The following is a 26672-nucleotide window of genomic DNA, read 5'->3' as shown; positions in this document are numbered from 1 at the left end:
TTGGTTTCCAGTTTAGTTTGTCAGGTGCTAGGAGGTATCTTGGTAATTTTATTTCAACTGGTGTTTTGTTTTTGAGACTTAAGTTTTATATAAAGTCAAGAAACACTTGCCTTGGCTTGAAATGTAGCAGATGTTAACCATGGCCACTGGTTTGAATTACAATGTGAAATGACATGAAACACTAAACTTCTGCTATTCGCATAATTGTTTAGAGTTATTGTGCACTATTCACGTTCACATTTTCTTACATAATTAAGGAAAATACCAAAGTAGGTCTAACCTGGGAAATGATGTCACAGTACAAATAGCCTCATTTTGTTGCAATGCAGAAGAAGCCTCCTGTCTTCTTTTTCTCATATTATCCTGTACAGTGTTAAATTCAGACATGGTCCCTCCATATGGCTGCCCAGGTGTTCCTTCAATCATGTAGCTGCCATATTCCGGTCGCCAAAGAGTTGGATGGCTTTAAAATAAGATTAGAAAGGGCTAGGTTAGCTTAAATATTTCAAAGACAATTCATGTCCAACATTTCAGACTACAACATCTAAATTACAGCACAAAATGAAAGTCAAAAAGCAATAGCATTCACTTTTCTTATAATTTATATATGCCACCTTTGAAAGGATCTATATCACATGACTGCATTATCAGTGTTCCCAGCTATGCTAATTGGACATTGTATATTTTGTCTGTATTTCAAGTAAAGCAGAGTTGCTTACCTGTAAAAGGTGTTGAAGGACAGCAGGATTTCAATGTCACACATGGGTGACATTACCACATGGAGCTCAGCATGGAAAAACGCATGTCAAAGTTTCTAGAACTTTAACTGAGCATGCATTATACCATGTGTCCACACGGGGCCCCTATAGCCTTAAACAGAATTCAATAATAAAATACGGAGCAGAAACCCAATTCCATGGGGTGGCGGGTGGGTTTCGCGAAGGCTGATATCCTGCTGTTCTCGAAGAACACCTGTTACAGGTAAATGCTGCTTTCTCTAAGGACAAGCAAGATAGCAGTCCTCACAAATGGGTGAATCCCTAGCTACCTGTCCACTGCAGTTTTTGTGTGGAGCAAAAGAAAGGAACTAGGGCCTTCTGCTCACACCACATGGAAAACCTCCTCCACTTCAGTCCATAGGCCTTTCTAGTAGAAGGCTTTCTGGAAGCCACCAGGACTAGAATCACATCTTTTGAGAGAGAGTGGTTACAGTATTAACCACTCAACATCCAGGCTGTGAGAGACAGGGCCTGGTGGCTGGGATGTCACAACCTGCCTTGATGCTATGTGATGAGATCTGGGAAGATGATCCTCACCTCAATACTAGGCAAGGGCATTGGAGGTTGATTTGCCATGTATCCTATACAGGGAGCAGAACTTAGAAGCCTTACTGTTGCAAAGAGATCCACATCCAGGCTTCCCCAGAGGTGGAAGAACAGATTCATGACTCCTTGATCCATGACTCCTTGATCCATTCATGGAGTCAGAAAGTGTGACTGTCTGTTTGCAATCATGTTCTCAGTTTCGGCCAGGTACAGCGCCCTGAGCACCACCCTGTGGGATAAGGCCCATGACCAAATCTGACAGTTTCCTGGCACAGGAAGTACAATCCCATACCTCCCCGCTTGTTGACTTACCACACTGCAACTTGGTTGTCAACTGGATTCAGACCTTTGTTGGATAGCACACATCTCAAAGCCCATAGCATGTACCTGATCGCACGGAGCTCCAGGAAATTGATTTGATGGAGACGTTCCTGGGCAGACCATAGAGTGCTGAGCGCATCCATGGCGAGTACAATTTGGGTAGGAGGACTTTGAAAGGAAATCCCCTGTTACAGATTTTAAGATTACTCACCACCAGGATAGAGAGACCAAGAGAGAAGGTGCCTTGGACCAATCCTTAAGGTTCAGATGCGAAACTTGAGATTCTGCATGGCCCAACAGCAATGCAACCTTAGGGTCCACTGGGCCTTTTGCATGTATAAATGTGCCAAGGGAGTGACATGAACTGTCACAGCCATATGGCCCAAGTTTCAACATGTGCCAAGTTGACACCTGCTGGCTTAGTTGAATTCCTGCTATGATAGTCATCAGGTTGATGGTCCTGGCCTGAGCTGTCTAGCAGGGCTCCAATAAAATCCAATTGAAGTGACTAGCTGAGATGGACTTGGGGTAGTATCTTCAACACCCAGATGGCTGAGCACATGGACAAGTCTGCCCCTGCCTGAGATCCCAAGCTATTATTCCTTAATGATTAATAGCAGTTTGACTTCTCCTCTAGGAACTTATCCAAATCTTTAAATCCAGTTACACATGCTGCTGTAACCATATCCTCTGGCAATGAATTCCAGAGCTTAATTATGCATCGAGTGAAAGAATTCTCTGATTTGTTTTAAATAAGATACTTGCTAACTTCATGGAGTATCCCCTACTCCTTTTATTGTCAGAGTAAATAAGATTTACATTAACCTGTTTAAAGTCCTTTCATGATTTTGTAGACCTATATTATATCCCCACTCAGTTGTCTCTTCTCCAAGCTGAATAGCCCCAATCTCTTTAGCCTTTCCTCATAAGGGAACTGTTCCATGGCCTTTATCATTTTGGTCACCCTTTTCTGTATTTTCTCCAGTACAACTATCTTTTGAGATGTGGTGACCTGAATTGCAGAGTAGTCTAAGTCTCACCATGGAGCAATACAGAGGCATTATGACATCCATTTTATTTGCCATTCCCTTCCTAATATTGTTTGCTTTTTTGATTGACATGGCACACTGAGCTGATTTCAATGTATCATCTATTATGTTGCCTAAATCAGTCCTGGGTGGTAACTCATATTTATTTATTTAGCATTTTTATATACCGACTTTCCAATAACAGAATTACTGATCAATTCGGTTTACATTCTAAATAATAACATTGACAAGTAAATATAATATGGAGCCTAACATCCTGTACCTACAGCATGTGTTATTTTTCCCTATATGCATCACCTTACATTTATGCACATTAAATTTCATCTGCCATTTGGACACCCAATCTTCCAACCTCACAAGGTCCTCCTGCAATTGATCACAATCCACTTGAGAGTTAACTCTGCATAATTTTTTGTGTCATCCATACATTTGATCACCTCACTCGTCGTGCTCCTTTCCAGACCATTTATAAATAGTCCAAATCCCTGAGGTACTCCACAGTTTACCTTTTCACTGTGAAAACAGACCATTTAATCCTACTCCGTTTCCTATCTTAACCAGTTTGTAACCCACAAAAACAGCACTGCCTCCTATTCCATGACTTTAGTTTTCTTAGAAGTCTCACTAGGGACTTTGTCAAAACGCGTTTGACAATCCACATCTACTGGTTCACCTTTGTCCACATTTTTCACTTTTTTTTTTATTTTAAAAGAAGATTTGTGAGGCAAGATTTTCCTTGGGTAAATGCATGCTGGCTATGTCCTATTAAACCAGGTCTTTCTAAATGCTCTGATTTTATTCTTTGTAACAGTTTCCATGATTTTTCCCAGCACTGAAGTCAGGCTCAGTCTATAGTTTCTCAGATCACCCCTGGAGCCCTTTTTAAATATTGGGGTTACATTGGCCACTTTCCAGTCTTCAGGTACAACGGATGATTTTAATGATAGTTTACAAATTAATTGTAGCAGGACTGAAATTTCATTTCTGAGTTCTTTCAGAACCCTGGGGTGCATACCATCCAGTCTAGGCAATTTATTACTCTTCAGTTAGTCAATCTGGAATACTACACCTTCCGAATTCACCATGATTTGGTTCAGTTCATCTGAATAGTCACCCTTGAAAACAATCTCCAGAACGGGTACCTCCCAAACATCCTCTTTAGTAAACACCGAAGCAAAGAAATGTGTTTAGTCTCTGTGATGGCCTTATAAGAATTTGCCATACTGGGTCAGACCAAGGGTCCATCAAGCCCAGCATCCTGTTTCCAACAGTGGCCAATCCAGGCCACAAGAACCTGGCAAGTACCCAAAACACTAAGTAGATCCATTTACTGATGCCAGTAATAGCAGTGGCTATTCTCTAAGACAAGTTGATTAATAGCAGGTAATGGACTTCTCCTCCAGAACTTATCCAAACCTTTTTTAAACCCAGCTACACTAACTGCACTAACCACATCCTCTGGCAACAAAATTCCAGAGCTCAACTGTGCGTTGGAGCCCTTAAGGGCTCCTTTAACCCCTCCATCATCTAACAGACTAACTGACTCCTGCACAGGCTGCTTTGTATATATTTTAAAAAGTTTTTTTTGTTATGAGTTCTGCTGCTATAGCCAACTTCTTTTCAAATTATCTCTTAGCCTGTCTTATCAATGTCTTACATTTAACTTGCCAATGGTTATGCTTTATATTTTCTTCTTCTGATGGATCCTTCTTCCAGTTTTTGAATGAAGATCTTTTAACTAAAATAGCCTCTTTCACCTCATTGTTTTGCCTTCCTTCTACTTTTCTTAATGTGTGGAATACATCTGGACTGCGCTTCTAAGACAGACACTGTTAAACAAAAACAAACAAAAAAAAAACCAAAACAAAACACACAAAACCCCAATTTCTCATTTTGTCAAAATTTCCCTTTTGAAAGTTTAGTGCTAGACCAATGGATTTACTTACTGTCCCCCTTCTAGTCAGTTCAAGTTTGATCATGTTATGATCACTACTGCCAAGCGGCCCCACCACCATTAACCTCTCACGAAATCCTATGCTCCACTAAGAATTAGATCTAAAATTGCTCCCTCTCGTCAGTTCCTGAACCAGTTGCTCCATAAAACACAAACTCCTGGTTTTTACCTGCTTCTGACTAGCCATTTAATACAGACATACACACCAAAGAATATACCCCAATAGTTAGAACTTAAAGGTTTTGAGGAGAACAGTTTCCCAAACCAGTACTTATGGATTCTCTTCAGCCACCAGCAAGGTGATCCTTTCCTCTCAGTATTTCCACTTTTCATTTTTGATGAATTTATTCGAGGCCCTCAGGTCTAGCATGGGATGAAGTCCTCCTGTTTTCTTTGGTATAAGGAAGTACCAAGAGTAAAATCCCCACCCTCTTTACCCTAGTGGAACAGGGCCAACCGCTCTGGCTATTAAGAGGGAGGAACGCTCAGTTATTAGTACCTCATAATGGACTATTAGCCCCAAAACGGGCTCAGGGGGCAATTTGGCAGGGCATCCAATAAGTTCAATAGGTACCCTTGGTGGCTGATGGACATAGATTGGTCTGAGGTTATACTGTGCCACTGGTTCACGAAGAACTTCAGCCTTCCCCTAACAGATTTATCACGCTGGGTACCAGTGACTGGACTACACTCCCTAAGACCCAGTCAAAAATACCATCGCTGGCATTGACAGATGCCAGCTGGGGCTTCAGGGCTATTTGATGCCTGGGATAGTCACGACAGCCCTGTTGATGGAAGTGAGAGGGCGGAGGATAGTAGCTCCTTGGGTAGAAGAAGGATTTCCCTGGCCCTGATCGCACCAGCCTCCTGGATGAGGAGGGTGGATCCTGAGTGCTGGTGGAAAGCTGCTGAAGGGTTGCATGGTGGTCCCAGATTTGAGCCACCACACCCTTACCTAATCACTGGAGAGAATCTCTTCAGAGGACAGCATGTCAGCGAGTCACTTCTGTGAGCCTCGGATCTTGGACCAGAGGTGCAGCCATGTAAGTCTTGCGGGCACTGATTTCCACTGCAGAGACCCTCAGTACAGTTTTAAAAAAACAGAGATCAAGCAGACCTAGTGTTTTCTACACTCCAGGCCCTCATGTATTAGTGACAGGAGTAGTTTTGCTGCTGAGGCAGTTGCTCGGCAACATCCTACACCTGCTTTCAGTTGTCCCATGTATACTGCTTCATATAGAGCTGCTAGGCAGCTATGGAGGCAATGAGTACAGGCCCCAGAACACCCTTTTTCCCCAAAAAAAAGTGTCCCATCACCCTGTGATCCTTCCCCAAGTGGAGGGGGTGCCGAAGAAAGGGTTTTGAGAACACTTGAGTCTTTGAGAGCAGATTAGACTACCATCGACTGGTGGGGCAACTGATGTTTATCAAATCAGAGAGCCTTCTGTATAAAAGTGTCTGCCTTTCTGTTCACAGGAGGGAGTGCTCCCACGTCCTAAACCAGTAAATCCACAAGGATCTCATGCACTGGGACTGCCATGACCTCCTTGGGAGGCTCCATGAACTAGAAGGTATCTAGCATGTTGTGCCTGCTGTCCTCTTCAGTCATTAACTGAAGGGGATGGCTTTTGCCATCAACTGGACAAAACCTGCAAAAGAGGTCCTCTGGCAGGGCTACCTTTGATCCTCTAGAGGAGATGAATCTGAGGGGAGATCATGGATGAGTCATATGTGCTCTCATCCCCACTTTCATTGACTTGGGCACTCTGGCTTTGTCCAGTGATGCAAGCACTGATGGAACTAGACATGGGGCCACAGGCCCCAGTACCCCTGCTGGTCTAGGAAGAGCTTCCTCCTCAGAGGACCCAGCAATGACAACTAGATTAAGCAAGAGATGGTGGCCTGCAGGGCATCGATGCAACCCAGGGAACTGATGTCAGCTGGGTTGGTTAAAACAGATGAGTGCATGCAGGGATTCCAGCAGCAACTTGGAGCTATGGTGTCATGATGCCAATGCCCTGCCTTCTTGACAGTCAGCTGCACACACACCTCTCCAGTTTCTCCTCAAAACACTGCCAATGCTAACAGGATGAAAACTGAGAAGGTGTAACCAGATCTTCTTAGGAAGAGAGAATTAGTGGCTGACATCTGGACTGAGTCCAAGGGACACCCCTGGCATGGATGAAGAACTAGCTCTCCTTGCCACACAGTCACTTTGGAGGCATCACATAGCAGAAGCTGGTGTATCCCTGTGTCCAGCACCATGCATTGGCTGGGACCAATGCAGAAGCTTCTTTGGTTTCCCTCAATGCCCAGCATGGTCCTTCCCTGGTGCAGAGGTCAATGAAGAGGAACCAAATATCCTTCACCTGAAGGAGACCGACAATAGCCGGTCTCCGGCATACCTTTCAGCCAACAAACTCTACAGAACAGGATGGCCCCGCCAGTGTCATTGGATCTGTGTCCATGAGTGCTGCTCCTAGGTCCCTCAATGCAGATGCCTCTGATATGTCTTCTACTTAAAGAGGCACTCCATCTTATGAAGCCGGTGCTTATGTCCCTTCAGGGTCATTTTGGCACACTTGCTGCAAACCTGGATGATTGAGCGATGCCCCAAAGCAGAGGGACACATCTATCATGGGGGTACACAATAGACATGATCGTGCACTGGATGTCGTCACAAGATATAAAGGGCCGCGAAATTGAAGTCGATGGCTGGCGGACACAGAACACACCACTGCCCCTGGGATAAAGACTATGAAAAGAAACTTACTGATAATCAAAAAACCTATCTAGGACACTAACAGGAGAACCACGAGGACCCAGCATAGACTACACAAGGCAGCTAAGTTGAAAAATCGCAAAAACGAACTTTTCCAAAAACAGGCCAAAAAGTGAGGCTCTTGCCTAACTGTGAAACTACAGGTTCTGTGGAAGAGAGACTAAAGGGGACCCCACATGGTATAATGCAGGCTCAATGAAACTGAGTTAAGTTTTCTATGCCAGGCTCCATCCCATGATGTCACCCATATCCTCTGAGGATAAGCAGAGCATAGGTTTAAAACATGAACATTTAACTAGAAAAAAAAAAATCTGTCTAAGCTCAAACAATACTGATTTTAATTAGCAGTTTTATATTAGAAACCTTCAGTAGCAGCATACAATACTTCTTTCCTGGGGGAGGATTACTTGTCTAATGTTTGGATCCTCAGAGTCCTAAGATCACCCTTCCCAAATTTTGTCTCAAGATCTCCAAACCGCATCCAGAAATTTTGCCAATATGCTGATCATTTTTGGCTCAAAGTCAACAGGCCATGCGCCTTTGGAGTTTTGGTAATGCACAGGATGATTTAGAAGAAAAGATAAGGAAGAGAAAGTAAATTGTCTTATGAACCCACATAAAAAAAAAATGAATAAAGACTCTTGCCCTATTTGTTTTAAAAATGATTTTTAATCTTCTTACTTTGGCCTGAATTGAAATGGTCATGTGCCCCCAAAGGAATTGGTTGGTAAATAAGTCCAACGGTTTATATATATGTTTTCTATCTCAGCCAAAGGCAACAATGGAACTATATTCATTTAGCTCATGGCTCAGACCGTAGCCAAACAGAATGAGAACCATTTATTAAACTCATAACCCCTCCCCCCAACAAGTTCTCCATAATATTCAGTTTCTCAGTGCAGATTTTGATTGCATATACCCTCAAGTTCAACAAGAAGAGTTAAAAAGCTGGTATGCCACACTTATGGTGACAAACCAACAATCTATGCACCTCCAAAATGTACTTCCAAGACACTTGTGCAATGACAATAATATACTAAACTCAAATGTAAAGTGTCCGTGTATTTTTACTTTACACCGTAATATGTTCAATACTTGGGAGAAACAACTCTCCTATGATTTTATATGCGACTTATGACGAAATTTATCAGCAACAAAATTTAAAGGAAGAAGTGGAATGTTTCATACATTTTTCAGACATTACTGGATTGTAATGCCTTTAAACTGTTTTAATCATAAACTTTCCACCTCCGACCTTTTTTAATTTTTGTTGAATTTATAAAGTGCGCTGTGAAATCTCTAGGAGATTACTCTGGTTGCATGTCTAAATCAAAATGATAATACAGACTTGTATGAAAAACCATTTCTAAAAGTGGACAAAATTGGGTGCAACCAACTACCCAATACAAGGTGTATAGAAGATTGCTAACCAGTTGCCTATCGTCCTATGTTGTATATGCCATTATCTGCCCGTGTTCCTTGGTATATATAGGTAGAACAACCAGATGCATACGACTTAGATTAAATGAACATAAGTCCCGAATATCAACTGAAAATGTTAAAGCTCCAATAGTTACACATTGTTTGCAGTCACACCATTCGTTTAAAGACCTGCAATGGACTATAATCGATCAAGTCCAAGAGTCACCCAGAGGGGGTGACAGTTTCAATGTTAAATCGCCGAGGAGCTTTTTGGATATTCACTTTAAAGACACAATCTCCACAGGGACTTAATGAAGAACTGGAGTGGAGCACTTTGATCTGAACGTAAGCACGTCACAACGTCATTTTACGTTTCAACAGTCATTGGTCAGTCAGAGGAATAGAGGGTGGTTCTGAAGCCCTTTAAAAATCCTCAGCAAATATAGAGCGTTACCGAGAGCGAAATACAGCGTTTCACACGGAAGAACAGCGAAGCGATGATCGGCTCGAAGACTTAGATGAACTGCTAAAAGTGTGGAGATTAGAGTTGCATCTCGCTGATGGCCGCAAACCCGATGTCCGTCTAAAGTTCTTGTATCTAAGAGCTTACCAGCCTATATAACATTTGAAATGATGTTGATTCGTGGAAGTCATCACACGGATATCGAAGGAGCAGTCTAACTACCAGCGAGAGTCTTCAGTAATCCGCTTTCAGATAAGTAATTCCGACTATTTGTTAAGTCCATTAACATCCCCTGAAGAAAGACCGGGTCACGGTCAGAAACAAGGCCTTGTCGGGTGGACTTTTAGAAATGGTTTTTCATACAAGTCTGTATTATCATTTTGATTTAGACATGCAACCAGAGTAATTAATCTCCTAGAGATTTCACAGCACACTTTATAAATTCAACAAAAATTAAAAAAGGTCGGAGGTGGAAAGTTTGATTAAAACAGTTTAAAGGCATTACAATCCAGTAATGTCTGAAAAATTTATGAAACATTCCACTTCTTCCTTTAAATTTTGTTGCTGATAAATTTCATCATTATAAGTCGCATATAAAATCATAGGAGAGTTGTTTCTCTCAAGTATTGAACACTTATGGTGACAACATTACCACAGGTTATTTTCTTAAGTGTTCTGAGAGTTTGAGGGGGATTTTTGTAAAGGGAATTCATATGCACAATTAGGAAAAAAAAATTGCAGGCACAAAACCTAGTTATTTTAAAAGAAGTCTATACAAAGCAACTTCCAAAAGATTTAGGGGTCAAATTTGTTTATGCACATTTATCCTAATAGTACTTGTGTTCAGATACCCCAACTGAGTTCCTGTATGGTTTTGGCTTCTTACAGACAAGACTGCTAAAAAGTTATAGCTTGCTGTGAAAAATCAGGTAACAGTTCCATATTTATTACCCAATTACCAATTCTGGGCAATTTACAATATAACATCAAAAACAGTTTAGAGTCAGTTAACAGCTACATTTAAAACATTTCCACATTTCCTCGCTTAAAAGCATGTAAATGTGATGGATTCCTGATTATGAGTTTATCCTGAAAATGAAGTGTATTTTGTATGCTTTTCTTTAAAGTATGTTTGTAATACTTTGTAAAAATCAATAAAGAATTTAAAAAAATGTTTCCACATATTCAGAGATATTTATGTAATCTGCTGAAAAGTCAAACTATACAAAAATAGGTAGGGAAAAAAAAAAAAAGTCTTTTAAAAAAAAAAAAGATTTCTGTCAAACTTACTTTGGATTTGTTTTTTCTCCTTTGTGTTGAAGGACGTCAAGAATCTCTTCTCCTTTTAGCACCACCCGTACTTTTTGATTTATATGATCAAAACTTAACAACATGTACTCCACCTATAACCAAAGAACAAAATATTTTTAAGAGTGAACCATTAAAATTACAATGTATGCATATATGACTGGCAATCAGCATTATAATAGGAATGTTTGCTCTGAGTTCCAGAAAAAAAAAAAAACATGGTATACTAAATGGCCAACATTACAGGCATTTTCTACCAGAAATCACTTTGAAACCAAGAGGACCATCTTAACTGTTTCCCTAAACTTTCCAAGCCCAAAGCACACCTACATTAAGAAAGACGTTGTGTGGCACACCAGCCTCCATGAAGCAGGCAGGGTGATCATGGAGGGGAACAGAGGCTACAAGGTCAAAATACACAAAGAATCTCAGCATTATCCTTCCTTGCTAGGAGTTCTGCAGGGCTCCTCCCTTTCACCCACGCTCTTTAACATTTACCTTCTCCCCCTCTGTCAACTATTAACCAAACTGAACCGCAAACACTTTTTATACGCGGATGATGTCCAGATAGTCATCCCCATCAAAGAATCCCTCACAAAAACACTCTTGAATTCTGGGAAAATTGCCTGTCTCCTCTCCAGTCTAAACCTAATCCTAAATTCTTCAAAAAGCGAACTCCTAATTTCCCCTGAAAACAGTAACTTCTCCACAAATCTACCAACCGGCTTTCAAACATCACAAGTAAGAGACCTAGGAGCTATCATTGATAAATGATTTTAGGTTTAGTCTGTTATTAACCAAACTACAAAGGACTGCTTTCATAAACTTCATGTCTTAAAAAGAATAAAACCACTTTTCCACTCTCACGACTACAGAACAGTCCTGCAATCAATAATCTTCTCTAAGTTAGATTATTGCAACTCCATTCTATTAGGTCTCCCGTCTTCTCACACTAAACCCCTTCAGATGGTTCAGAACACGGCAGCCAGAATATTGACAAACACAAGAAGAAGAGACCACATATCTCCTATCCTCAAAGACCTACACTGGTTGCCAGTTCACTATAGAATCTTATATAAATCCATTACCATCATCTACAAAGCTATTCATCAATTCTCTCCGCTTAACCTTCAAATCCCATTCAAAAAAAACATACCTCCGCCAGAGCCATCAGAGAGTCCTACAGAGAATCACTACAGGTACCACCCTCCAAAACCTCTCAGCACATAACTTTCAGAGACAGGGCATTCTCCACTGCAGGACCTACACTATGGAACTCCATCCCACCAGATCTGAGACAGGAACCCTGCCTTCCAACATTTAGGAAAAGACTCAAAACCTGGTTATTTATGAAAGCCTTTCCAGATACCAACTGAACCGTAATTCACCGTTAAACGACTGATTATCCTAACATGGTAATCAACAACTTTGCCAATTCCATAACTTTGCAAACACCTTTTAATTGACAAGTTTGTTCTCTGTTAAATTACTATAGCCTTTTCACCGTTCCAAGTTGTATTATGTCCCTGTTTTATTGTAACTGCTACTTTTTTCTTTCAGCACCTGTTAATGTTCTTATATCCCCTTTGTCACACCTTGTTAGTTGTAAACCGGCATGATGCGATTCCCATTGCGAATGCCGGTATAGAAACTCTCAAAATAAATAAATAAATTTGGCCAAAAGAACAGCAAGGGAAGTACCAAATGACTGGTGGGCCTATCTTCCACAGTTTAAAACAAAAGGGAGAGAGAGTGCAGAAACTTATACAAACTTATCACAATGGATCAGCTCCCTCTATATACACAACTATAGGAGAGGGCAGCCAAATCTTGTTATGTACCTTGGCTGCCACATTTGCCTACCAGAGCTCCTTAACTGGTGCTACTCCCAACATCCAAAGCTCAGTGCACATTCTTCCTGAGTCACTCTGCCTGGGGATAAGATAGGGTGGAAAGACTCAAAAGTGCTGTGTGGTGCCCAGCTGTCCATGCCCTTCATGCTGTATCAATTACCATACTCCAGGGCTCATGCTGTAGCTAAGAAGAGGAAACATGCATGACCATACATGTTCAGACAGCAGCTCTACATATTTAAGAGCAACCACTGTTTGTTGCTGTGAATTGGTAAGAGCAAAGCCCAGGTCTGATCTAAGCATCATGTAGTGGTGACTTTTCTGTGCACAACTGATGAGGTCTGAAGGCCCACTGGATGGTTGGGGGGGGGGGGGTGGGGGGGGGGAAGCAAGTTTGCTTGTAACCAGTGTTCTAGACAGCAGGATGAATTAGCCATAACATGGAGTGACATCTGACAGCACCAAAACAGAACCTTCTCTTTAGAGCTTTTGTTCTGCTGAGCATGTGCAGGAATTCCTGCTCAAGCATTGCCTTGTGAACTCAATTGATTTTAGAGCTAAATCTAGCTAGGTAGTTTTCTCTCCAGGGAAGCATATATTAATGGCCTAACTTACCCTGCTGTCTACAGAGAACACTATTTGCATATTGTAAGAGGTTCTTTCTCCATTGACATGCAGAGCTGAAATAGACATCGCATGTGTAGAGTCCCAAGTTGAGGGTTACAGTGGAGCATTTGCTTAAAGCAACCCAGACCCCACCATAAAGAATAGATTATTGGGTGAACAGACCATGCAAAACTGCTTGTCCAAATTTAGTGTCACTCTTTAAAAGGTTGTTGATACAGTAATGGGACATAGAAACATAGAAACGACAGCAGAAGATGACCAAATGGCCCATCCAGACTGCCCAGCAAGCTATGTACTTTTTTTTTCCACATACTTGTTACTCTTGGCTTTTAGTACCTTTTAGTTCTATTTCTCTTCCACCCCACCATTAATGCAGAGAGCATTGCTGGAACTGCATCCAAGTGAATATCTAGCTTAATTAGGGGTAGTAACCACCGCAATAAGCAAGCTACACCCATGCCTCTGTCCTCCCAGACTATGCAATTCGGACCTTGTTGGTTGTTGTCCATATACAGATCCTCTTTTCTACATTCCCCTGCCGTTGTATCAGAGAGCTATGCGTTGAAAGAGAAGTGTTAGACTTTCTCCCCTGCCGTTGAAGCAGAGTGCTATGCTGCATATGTATTGAAAGCAAAGTATCTGCTTATTTGGTTTTGGGGAAGTAACCGCCGTAATAAGCAAGCTACATCTTGCTTTTTTGTGAATGCAAAGCCTTTTTTTCCTTCCACATTTCCTCTTGCTGTTGAAGCCCAGAGCAACGCTGGAGTCTCACCAACCGTGTGCATGTATATCGAACAAGGGCATTATCTCCAGGTAGTAGCCCTCATTCTCGCGAGCCACATTAACAATCAAATATTGAACAAGCCTAATAATTGGCAATACCTATAGCCTATGTCCTAACCGGTAAATTTACATACTCTTACCCACCCCTCTGTTTTGTTTTTTTGGAGACGGCAGCCCTCCATCCTTCTGCTCCGTGAAGGTGGTATACCATTAGCATCTCGCTCCGTGAATGTCACTCCAGCCTTCCGCTCCGTGAAGGTGGAACACAGACCACTGGCATCCCGCTCCGTGAATGCCTCTGTGGCTACTGCCGCATTCTCCCACCCCTAGCCTTGAGGGCCAGGTTATTGCTTATGCCAGGCCTTCATTGGGCCACCCCCCATGCTTAGCATATATCCATCCCCACGCTTTCCCCCTATGCAAAGTCCTTGGTGCTCCGATCCTCCCCTTCATAAAAAACATTTAAAAAAATGAGCACTGATGACCAAGTTGCAGCTTTGCAGCTCTCAAGAGGTACCACTTTCAGCAATACAGCTTTCAGACGAGTTATTAATGCAGCCATAGCTCTAATTTGAGGAACCCTGATCAAGTCTAATAAGTAGGCCTGCTAGCGTATACTTCACAATATAATCCGCAAGCCAGTTGGACAATGTACATTTGGCAACTGCTATGCCCAGTTAGGATTGATATGAGGCTTGATGTAGCAGAGTTCTTTTCATGTAATAAGCCAATCTTTTTGCAGTCTTTTGAAGGTAAAAAGCCCTTTGTGTGTGGCCTCAAAGAAAATAGATAACCCAATGGGCTTGATTATTATGGAAAGCTGTTACTATCTTAGGCAGAAACTTTGGGTGGGGGCAGAACCCCCACTACTGTGGAAGAATTACATAGGAAGGTAGTGAAGCAAAGCCTGGAGCTCACTGACCCCAGGCTGATATGACTGCTACAAGAAATACTTTCCATGTGAGAAATCTGAGAGACGCTAACTCCAATGGTTCAGAGGTTGGCTTCACTAGGTTGTGAGAAAACCATGTCCATATCCCATGGTACAAGCAGTTTTACAACTGGAAATTTTAGTATGTTAAACCTTTCATGAGCTTAGATGCCAACAGATGAGTGGAGAATAGCCTACCCTTAGTTTGGGTATGGTAGGCTGCTATAGCACAGATATGTACTCTCACTGATGAGGTGAGAAGTCTGGTGGAAGAAAAGGAGAACAAGTACTTAAATTACTTTTAGTTTGCATGTGACTAAATATACTCCACATGGTGTCAACATTCCTTAGTTTCCATTTAAATCTAAGTTCTTGTAGTGGACAGTTTCCTGGCAGACACTTAGGTCTTCAACTTATTTGGGTAAGGAAAATTGTGCCATCAGCTAGTGTTCAACATTCGGGCAGTTAAGCAGAGAGAAAAGGCTTAGATGATACAGATATTCCTCTGCGTTAAGGACAGATCTGCCCAGAGATGAGCTGGAGGGCTACTGGATAGTTGTGCCAAATACACAAACTATATCTGTTTGGGCCACACTGGAGCAATAGGAATTAGACAGGCCTAGTCAGAGCACTTTTTGCACCTTTTTGGCTATCAGTACATGAAATACTGGGCAACCCAACTGTCCCTTTGCAAGAGAATGCTGCTGCCTTGGAGGAGATGCATGAAAGTTGTCAAGAGTATACCCAATCCCTCACAGTTCCAAGAGGTGATCTGAAATTCTTTCCACTAATGACCAAGTGTCTTGAATTCAAGAAGGGCCTTGTGGACCCCCAACCCTTTGGAGGAATCTGTCACTAATTTTATTTGGTGAAGAATCAAGACAGTGATGCTTCCATTTGAAGGATGACCAGGTCTAGCCACCAGTATAGCTCATTTCTTGTGAAACCTCCACCTTGGTGGTTAAGTGCAAAGTCAACTGGGGAGTGGAGGCCCCACTGTTCTGGATCAGGCAGGCATCTGAGTTTGCCTGGCAGGCAGCTAAACTTTTTCTCCAATCAGTCCTCAAGACAAAGATTCTTTATTGTACAGGTAAATTCTACTTACAATTGTTGCATCTCAAACGTGAGCCTCAAGGCAAAGATCTTTGGTAACTGGAGACAGGGTAGCAGGAGAGAGAAGGGAGTCTTATGTTGCAGGAGTTGGTTTATGGTAGAGGTAGGAAGCATGAGAGATATGAGGCTGATTTAGTCTTCAGAAGAAGGCAGTAAAAGAAAAGGTAAAAACTCAAATTGTTTCAGGGAGTTTTACAGAGCGCTGCTGGCTCAGGAGGAAGCGTGGGGTGAACTGAACTCTGTTGAGAGCTGCTAAAGGAAACACTTCCACAAGCTGGGGGCAGGGGGGCAAGGTCCAATGGCAGAGAGCCTAAGAACCATGTGACACAGGGGGAGTATGAAGGGCAGTCCCTTGAACCTATAAGGCACCTAGGAAGACTCAAGTTAGATTGAAGGGCATTCAAGCTCTTCCGATAGTGAGAGAAAGTGGAGGAGGGAGGGAGCTTCTCTTAAGGGCAAAGGCTACTCTTAAAGGCAAGGCTCACAGACTTGTCGTGGGTTACAAAAAAAGTGTTTCAGTATCAAGAATCCTCAGAAGGAAGGACTGCACCAAACACAGTTAAACTACAGTATATACAGATACAAACATGTACCCACTGCTGCGGACAGAACACCCACTGTAGAACATAAGAACATGATGATTGGGGGTAGGGGTCACGTGGGGCGATGTGCTAGGGAGGACGCGTTCTTCCGTAGCTCCGGGTGCCACGGCCATAAATACACCGTAATAGGCTCTCAAAACCGGCAAAACAGTGAGTCGGCAATCGGATTGTGGATAGCGAATGTAGATTGTCCACTTTATGAATAAATCCCCACAACCTATGGCCTCCAGAGGGAAACAGGAAAAAGAAAAAGAGAAGGGGGAAGGCTGAGGATCCTAAGATGGCGGCCGGCACAGGAGAACCAGGTGCGTCGCACTCTACCCCGCTAACTGTGGAAGTCTTACAAGCTACTCTGGAAGCCAAATTAGCGGGGATAACACAACAACTGGTAGAGGTAAAATCCACGCTCTCCGAAATCGGCCCAAGACTTGACACGCTCGAAGGAAGAATAGTCTGGGTGGAGGAGGGGCTGAGCGAGCACGGCACGAAAGCCAGCACTACAGCCAAAGCCTTGCAAGTGTGTCAACAGAAACTAGACGACCTCGAAAACCGTCTGCGGGACAATTTAAGATTTTTAGGCTTACCGGAACACGTTGATGATCAAGGCTTGGTGGCTTTTTTTGAAGAATGGCTTTCGGATGCAGTGGGACTAGCAGACTTAAGGGGCGGCCTTAAGGTTGAAAGAGCGCACAGATTGGGGATACGACGTCCCTCTGATTCCAGACCCCGAATCGCAAAAATTTTAAACTCTGCGATTAAACAAAGAATATGGCTGGCATATAGGAAAAAACAGGAGCTCACATATAAAGGACATAGAATACGGATTACCCAGGATTATTCGGCTCAAGTGTCTCAACAACGTAAACAGTTCTCCCCGATTTGCACAAAGCTGTTTGAAAATAAGATCCAATTCACTTTACAATTTCCTGCAACACTACGGATTTGGTAGGACAACACCATCTACACATTTAAGGATCCGGAGGAAGCTATGAAGTTCCCCCAACAACCTCAACCACTTGAACTCTGACTTTTTGCCATATCTACCTGGTTTTGGCCATGGACAAGGAAGTTTGCAACAACCTTCCTCTGGAATGGTGACCCCCAGATGTTTTTGAAATTCAGATTTTTGAGGCTGCTTTTTGTTGGACACAGCTAGCCTAACTGGACTGGGTTTTAGCTAGGAATAGAGCTTTGATGCTTTCATCTAACTTTCTTCGTACCTGATTTTACTGGTACTTCTCTGGACCATGATGCCGACTGGGAACAATGACGAACAGATATACTTGAGACAGAGATGATGGGGAGCGGCTCGGCTGCTCAGTATGACATCTGGCCTGTGGCACCCATGCACCCTATACAGACCTCCCGACTTTGATCCACATCTAGGGGTGTGGGTCCGAGTGTACTCTTTATTCATGAAAAGTAGGGGGGTATGGTTGGTTTCTCTTGGATCGCGATATTTTGATGGGTTCTGATTTATGTGAATAGGATGACAGGAATGAATGCAAGTGTGTTTGATTGGACCCATGGGAAGGACTACCCCAGGGTCGATCTAAAAATTTTTCTGAAGGTTACAGGGAACGGGTATAGGGGGGAGGGAGCTGGGACCTCCTACCCTGACCATAAGATAGGAACGGTATGTCTTTTTTATATCATTTGTTTAGCTTTATGGTTCGCCTGATTTCTTGGAATATACATGGCTTAGGTTCATCTATTAAGAGGAAAAAAGTTTTAATCACACTTAAAAACAACTGCTAAGGAGACTCTGAAGTTACAGAGGGAGTGGGTAAAAGCTTGTTTTTTTGCCGAAGCCCACCATAGGAAAGCGGGTGTAGCGATACTTAACAAGGCAACTGACTTTGTGCTCACTTGCTCTCTCAGACCCGGAGGGCAGATATGTTTTAGTGATTGGTAAATGGCAGGGTCAACCTGTCACCATATGCTGTATTTATGCACCTACCAGTTACCCTCGGAAATTCCTGAATTCTCTTACTGGAGTGTTACTGACACACAGGGAGGGTCTTTTACTGGTCGCAGGAGACTTCAATTGTGTCCTGGATAGCACACTGGATAGATCATACACAAGCGGGCAGCAGACTGTAGGGCGCGGGGAGGGCGTAGAAACGATCTGTACTCAGACGGGGTCATAGATATATGGAGAACGTTACACCCAACAGAAAGATTATACCTTTTACTCCAACCCACATAGGCTACATTTTGGTAGCCTGTGAAGCATTCCCGAGAGTGGTCAGGGCAGACGTTGAACTCCCAGTGATCTCCGATCACTCCCATGTCGCTGAGTATTAGCTTAGGTCAGAGGGCTACAGGCCCAAAAATTTGGAAATTCCCTGCAGACCTTAAGGAAGATAAGGACTTCCAGAAATTTCTGAAGGATAAATGGCTGGACTACACAAAGAACAATGCCCAACATTCTTGTACACCACATTTATACTGGGAGGTGGGTAAGGCAGTTTTAAGGGGCGAAATCATAGGATACAAGAGTGCCCGGTACAAATGGCTGAATAAAGAAATTTTACACCTGGAATCTTACTAAACAAGCTAGAAAAGCTTGGCTTTCTAATCCATCGGTGGATAATAGAAAAGTCTATTTTAGCGTCCTCAGTCAGCTGAATACAATTCTGCATATAAGGGCGAGCAAATCCCTACAGGTGGTACAACACAACTATTTTAAATATGGTAACAAAATGGGGAAGCCCCTGGCGAACTTACCGTAATACGGGCGATCCGACCAAAATCCTTAATTTATGCCATGCAAAATGCTCACGAAAAACAAGTGTCGGATATCAGTGCTATTGGGGAGGTTTTCCGGGATTTTTACTCCAACCTGTATAAGGCAGACCCCACTCCCCCAGACCATATAGAACAAGACTTCTTTTCCAACGTGCGTTTACCTTGCATAAATACGTCACAAAAGGAATTCCTAAACCGGCCTATCCAAACCTACAAAGTCCTTAGGGTTATCAATTCCATGGCTTCTGGCAAGTCACTGGGCCCAGATGGATTTTCGTATGATTTTTATAAATTGCTTAAAGTGCACATTGCTGCTCCTTTAACAGACTTTTATAAAGAGGGCCTCGTAAAAGATTGTTTTCCCCATGAATTTAACAAAGCACACACAGTTCTCCCAAAACCCAGGAAGGATCCCCAAAAACCTGCATCCTACAGACCAATATCACTACTCAATAGCGATTTAAAAATTTTAGCTAAAGTCCTAGCCGACAGACTGGCCGCGATCATCCCTTGTCTGATCACAGAACAGCAAGTGGGCTTTGTAAAAGGACGTACGGCCACTAGCCATATTGTTAAACTCCTTTCAGCAATGCAGTTTTGTCAGCAAACTGATACACCAGCGCTTGTTATCTGATTTTATTCCGAGAAAGCGTTTGATAGGGTATCCTGGTCTTACATTTTTTCAGTGCTGCATAGATATGGGTTGGAAGGCGATTTTGTACATTATGTTAACTTGCTTTACGCTATGCCCGAAACCCAGATTATAGTGAACGGGGTGAGCTCGAACTCTGTGTCAATCCAGAGGGGAGTTCACCAAGGGTGTCCATTATCTCCTCTTGTACATTCTCACCATTGATCCCCTTCTGCGAAGGATTGTGGCACACCCGTATATTCATGGTTTTGAGAGAGCACGACAGACGTTTAAGGTCGCAGCTTTTGCTGACGATGTCCTGGTGTTCTTGACACAACCCTATGTATCCCTAAATCGGCTGTTAACCATACAAGACCAGTTTAGCTCCTTTGCAAGTCTCAAAATAAACAGGGATAAGTCGGAAGCCATGGAAGTTGGTGACCGTTAAACCACAGTGGAGAGGACAGTTCCCATTGCGCTGGGCTTCCGGGGAGATCAAATATTTAGGAGTTAAAATATCAAGTGACTTAAGTAACATTTACCAGTTAAATATACAACCCCTTATGTGATATATGCTCACTACGTTTAGCCGTTGGAGGATGCTACCCCTGTCTTTGAAAGGAAGAGTACATCTATACCAGATGGTGATTTTACCCAAATGGTTGTGTCTTACAAATGCTCCCCCTCATGCTCTCCTCACAGGATATTCATATGCTTGACCAGGGGCTTGGGAAGTTTGTGTGTGTGTAGGGGGGGGGGGGGGGGAAGGCACGTATACCCCTGTCCAGTTTACAGCAAACCAAACAAAAATGTGGCACAATACAACTTTGCCTGTTTACTAAGATTTCTGCAGGATTGGCTATTTGAAACCTCGCACTACGTTCCGTACTCCTTATTGCGGGGATGGTATGGGGTACCGTCTCTAAACTCCCTTTTACATATGCCAGAACATGAAGTTCCACAGCAGCTCAAAGGTCATCTCCTGGTTTCTAATTGTAGGAAGGCTTGGTTACACTTATGTAAAAGGCTCAAGCAACCACACGGGGTTACCCCTCTGTTAAACTTGACTAATAATTCATACTTTCCCCCAGGCACTAGTGGGGCCGCTTTGCAGCGATGGCGAAACTTGGGACTTAAATATATCTATCAATTGATTCAACCTCTCACTGGTCAGTTGTATAGTTTTTCTGAACTCCAACAGCAGTTCAGACTCCCGAATTCAGATAAATTTGCCTATATACAAATCCGACATTTCATGCACTCACATAGCAGAAATTGGCAGTCAGTCTCCATTACTGAGGCGTTGCGAAACATTCTCACAGGCAAGGCTGCCAAAAGGCAGAGTATCTCGGTTTTTTATAAAGAACTTTGTTCTGGTTCTATAGATCTCAACCTGAAAAGATTATACACTAGATGGGAGAGAATTGGCCTATTTTCTCATTATCTTTTGAGGACTTTGTTAAATGTTTTTCCAAAATTCCATCTATCACTGTCACTGAAGACTTGAGAGTCTCGTATAAATTTCTGTGGCAAGGGTTTATAACCCCAGTGCGAGCTCATCTCTGTGACTCTCCATTATGTAAAAAATGTGAGCTGGCACCAGGGACTTTTTTTCATGTGTTCTGGGAATACCCTGTCATACAAGCCTTTTGGTCTGACATACAAAGTTTTTGCGTGTCTATTTGGCAGGGTCCCATACCGTTGGAACCGCACTTATGGCTGTTTGGAGTTCAGCCAGAGGGTCTGGCGAAGGGCCCCAAGTTTAAATGGTTAAGGGTATTTTTGGCCAAAGCCGCAATGATAGGCAAGAAGGCGATTTTAGCCTACTGGCTGGAAACTAAAGGCCCAGTGAAGGATTACTGGTTTAAACATATGCTTCGGCTGTGCACACGAACTCTATTTACATCGCCACCACCCTTCTACTAAGGTTGCTGTTGATCAAGTGTGGGCTCCTTTCTTAACATCTATACAACCTGGGCCTTCTACATCCTAGAGAATGAACATGAGTAATCTTTCTCCAGGTTGTGAGCTGCAGTTCAGAACACCACTGGCGCTGTTATGCATATTCAGGATGTGTATTCTCCCTGTGGTATATCCTCATGATGTGGGAACCCGATTGTCTGATGTTTTCTCCCTTACAGATCCCACACAACGTACCCTGTAAGCTTATTGACTTTTTTTTTTGCTTGTTCACTCATTCATAACTTGTCTTATTTTCTTCAGTACCATACCACAAATGCACTGTACCCCGGGGAGGGGATAGGGTAACATAAGTAGGATGGTTAGCACCTACATTCTAAGAAAAATCGTATGTATTTGGACTTGGCAAGTTACGGGATCCCCCACATAAACAATGGGGCTGTGTATGAACATAACATAAGAAAATGCCACACTGGGTCAGACCAAGGGTCCATCAAGCCCAGCATCCTGTTTCCAACAGTGGCCAATCCAGGCCATAAGAACCTGGCAAGTACCCAAAAACTAAGTCTATTCCATGTAACCATTGCTAATGGCAGTGGCTATTCTCTAAGTGAACTTAATAGCAGGTAATGGACTTCTCCTCCAAGAACTTATCCAATCCTTTTTTAAACACAGCTATACTAACTGCACGAACCACATTCTCTGGCAACAAATTCCAGAGTTGAATTGTGCGTTGAGTAAAAAAGAACTTTCTCCGATTAGTTTTAAATGTGCCCCATGCTAACTTCATGGAGTGCCCCCTAGTCTTTCTACTATCCGAAAGAGTAAATAACCGATTCACATCTACCCGTTCTAGACCTCTCATGATTTTAAACACCTCTATCATATCCCCCCTCAGTCGTCTCTTCTCCAAGCTGAAAAGTCCTAACCTCTTTAGTCTTTCCTCATAGGGGAGTTGTTCCATTCCCCATCGCAATTATATCTTTGAGATGCGGCGACCAGAATTGCACACAGTATTCAAGGTGCGGTCTCACCATGGAACGATACAGAGGCATTATGACATTTTCCATTTTATTCACCATTCCCTTTCTAATAATTCCCAACATTGTTTGCTTTTTTTGACTGCCGCGGGACACTGAACCGACGATTTCAATGTGTTATCCACTATGACACCTAGATCTCTTTCTTGGGTTGTAGCACCTAATATGGAACCCAACATCGTGTAATTATAGCATGGGTTATTTTTCCCTATATGCATCACCTTGCACTTATCCACATTAAATTTCATCTGCCATTTGGATGCCCAATTTTCCAGTCTCACAAGGTCTTCCTGCAATTTATCACAATCTGCTTGTGATTTAACTACTCTGAACAATTTTGTGTCATCTGCAAATTTGATTATCTCACTCGTCGTATTTCTTTCCAGATCATTTATAAATATATTGAACAGTAAGGGTCCCAATACAGATCCCTGCAGCACTCCACTGTCCACTCCCTTCCACTGAGAAAATTGTCCATTTAATCCTACTCTGTTTCCTGTCTTTTAGCCAGTTTGCAATCCACGAAAGGACATCGCCACCTATCCCATGACTTTTTACTTTTCCTAGAAGCCTCTCATGAGGAACTTTGTCAAACGCCTTCTGAAAATCCAAGCATACTATATCTACCGGTTCACCTTTATCCACATGTTTATTAACTCCTTCAAAAAAGTGAAGCAGATTTGTGAGGCAAGACTTGCCCTGGGTAAAGCCATGCTGACTTTGTTCCATTAAACCATGTCTTTCTATATGTTCTGTGATTTTGATGTTTAAAACACTTTCCACTATTTTTCCTGGCACTGAAGTCAGGCTAACCGGTCTGTAGTTTCCCGGATCGCCCCTGGAGCCCTTTTTAAATATTGGGGTTACATTTGCTATCCTCCAGTCTTCAGGTACAATGGATGATTTTAATGATAAGTTACAAATTTTTACTAATAGGTCTGAAATTTCATTTTTTAGTTCCTTCAGAACTCTGGGGTGTATACCATCCGGTCCAGGTGATTTACTACTCTTCAGTTTGTCAATCAGGCCTACCACATCTTCTAGGTTCACCGTGATTTGATTCAGTCCATCTGAATCATTACCCATGAAAACCTTCTCCATTACGGGTACCTCCCCAACATCCTCTTCAGTAAACACCGAAGCAAAGAAATCATTTAATCTTTCCGCGATGGCCTTATCTTCTCTAAGTGCCCCTTTAACCCCTCAATCATCTAACGGTCCAACTGACTCCCTCACAGGCTTTCTGCTTCGGATATATTTAAAAAAGTTTTTACTGTGAGTTTTTGCCTCTACAGCCAACTTCTTTTCAAATTCTCTCTTAGCCTGTCTTATCAATGTCTTACATTTAACTTGCCAATGTTTATGCTTTATCCTATTTTCTTCTGTTGGATCCTTCTTCCAATTTTTGAATGAAGATCTTTTGGCTAAAATAGCTTCTTTCACCTCCCCTTTTAACCATGCCGGTAATCGTTTTGCCTTCTTTCCACCTTTCTTAATGTGTGGAATACATCTGGACTGTGCTTCTAGAATGGTATTTTTTAACAATGACCACGCCTCTTGGACATTTTTTACTTTTGTAGCTGCTCCTTTCAGTTTTTTTCTAACAATTTTTCTCATTTTATCAAAGTTTCCCTTTTGAAAGTTTTGCACGAGAGCCTTGGATTTGCACACTGTTCCTTTTCCAGTCATTAAATCAAATTTGATCATATTATGATCACTATTGCCAAGCGGCCCCACCACCGTTACCTCTCTCACCAAGTCCTGTGCTCCACTGAGAATTAGATCTAAAATTGCTCCCTCTCTCGTCGGTTCCTGAACCAATTGCTCCATAAAGCTATCATTTATTCCATCCAGGAACATTATCTCTCTAGCATGACCCGATGATACATTTACCCAGTCTATATTGGGGTAATTGAAGTTATTCATGTTTAATGTTTCAATCAAATGTATGGTTAACATCCTACGCTTCAATGGTCAATAGAGTAATGTTTATATAGGACATGTTTTATCGTGTGATTTGCAGATGAGGTAACATCCATGCCTCTTCTAGACATATCCTCAAGGTATATGAATTCCTTCCTTTCCCGCTTTTCAATATTTGTTGACTCGTTCTTTAACTGTTCCGATGTAACAGTTACTTCTTGTTATGATGTTAATTTTGTATGTCCAAATACAATAAACATAATTTGGAAAAAAAAAAAATGAACATGATGGGGGTGATGTACATATTGGACATTTAAGTTAAGTGTTTGATACGTTTTTGCTCTCGTACTTGGGTGAAGTTATAGTATGTGATCTACTTGCCCCGGGGACTTTCATGACTTTTTACATAAAAACAAATAAATAAATAAAAATCTACATAAAAAGTTCTTTACTCAGAGTGAGTTTGAAAATAAATTATAATAAAGTTGGACCAGAGGTCTATACAGCTTGTTGCCATTTGCAAGCTGAGGTCATGAAGGTCCTACAAATTATCTACTAAAAGATAAAAAAAATTTCTACTGGAGGTTAATTTGTATGAGTGATTGAACATAATTACATGCCATACTGGGGCAAACCAAGGGTCCATCAAGCCCAGCATCCTGTTTCCAACAGTGGCCAATCCAGGCCATAAGAACCTGACAAGTACCCAAAACTAAGTCTATGCCACACTACTGTTGCTAGTAATAGCAGTGGCTATTTTCTAAGTCAACTTAATTAATAGCAGGTAATGACTTCTCCAAGAATGTATCCAATCCTTTAAGCACAGCTACACTAACCACATCCTCCTTCAACAAATTCCAGAGTTTAATTGTGCATTGAATGAAAAAGAACTTTCTCCAATTAGTTTTAAATGTGCTACATAGTAACTTCATGGAGTGCCCCCTAGTCTATTATCCGAAAGAGTAAATAACCGATTCACATCTACCCGTTCTAGACCTCTCCTGATTTTAAACACCTCTATCAAATCCCCCCTCAGCTGTCTCTTCTCCAAGCTGAAAAGTCCTAACCTCTTTAGTCTTTCCTCATAGGGGAGCTGTTCCATTCCCTTTATCATTTTGATCACCCTTCTCTGTACCTTCTCCATCGCAGCTATCTTTTTTGAGATGTGGCGACCAGAATTGCACACAGTATTCAAGGTGCGGTCTCACCAAGGAGCGATACAGAGGCATTATGACATTTTCCATTTTATTCACCATTCCCTTTCTAATAATTCCCAACATTGTTTGCTTTTTTGACTGCCATAGCACACTGAACCAATTTCAATGTGTTATCCACTATGATGCCTAGATCTCTTTCTTAGGTGGTAGCTCCTAATATGGAACCTAACATTGTGTAACTATAGCATGGGTTATTTTTCCCTATATGCATCACCTTGCACTTATCCACATTAAATTTCATCTGCCATTTGGATGCCCAATTTTCCAGTCTCACAAGGTCTTCCTGCAATTTATCACAATCTGCTTGTGATTTAACTACTCTGAACAATTGTGTATCTGCAAATTTGATTACTCACTCGTCGTATTTCTTTCCAGATCATTTATAAATATATTGAAAAGTAAGGGTCCCAATACAGATCCCTGAGCCACTCCACTACCTACTCCCTTCCACTGAGAAAATTGTCCATTTAATCCTACTCTCTGTTTCCTGTCTTTTAGCCAGTTTGCAATCCACAAAAGGACATCGCCACCTATCCCATGACTTTTTACTTTTCCTAGAAGCCTCTCATGAGGAGCTTTGTCAAACGCCTTCTGAAAATCCAAATATACTACATCTACCGGTTCACCTTTATCTACATATTTATTAACTCCTTAAGT

At 42.1% G+C, this 26672-nt stretch overlaps 1 protein-coding gene across 1 annotated transcript in view; it reads right to left on the bottom strand.

Annotated features, from left to right (window-relative positions):
- The window catches only part of GCLC (glutamate-cysteine ligase catalytic subunit), a 189302-nt gene that overhangs the window by 152062 nt on the left and 10568 nt on the right, over positions 1 to 26672 (bottom strand). The window contains exons 2-3 of the mRNA XM_029595713.1: positions 10607 to 10719; positions 281 to 463 (exon numbers count right to left, since the gene is read on the bottom strand). Of these exons, the coding sequence (XP_029451573.1) occupies positions 281 to 463; positions 10607 to 10719 (296 nt within the window). The remainder of the gene's footprint in view (positions 1 to 280; positions 464 to 10606; positions 10720 to 26672) is intronic.

This window comes from Rhinatrema bivittatum, chromosome 3, assembly GCF_901001135.1.
Source record: "Rhinatrema bivittatum chromosome 3, aRhiBiv1.1, whole genome shotgun sequence".
NCBI classification, from domain to species: domain Eukaryota; kingdom Metazoa; phylum Chordata; class Amphibia; order Gymnophiona; family Rhinatrematidae; genus Rhinatrema; species Rhinatrema bivittatum.
Note: the sequence above shows the minus strand (reverse complement) of the source record. Positions and strands in the feature narration are given on the sequence as shown.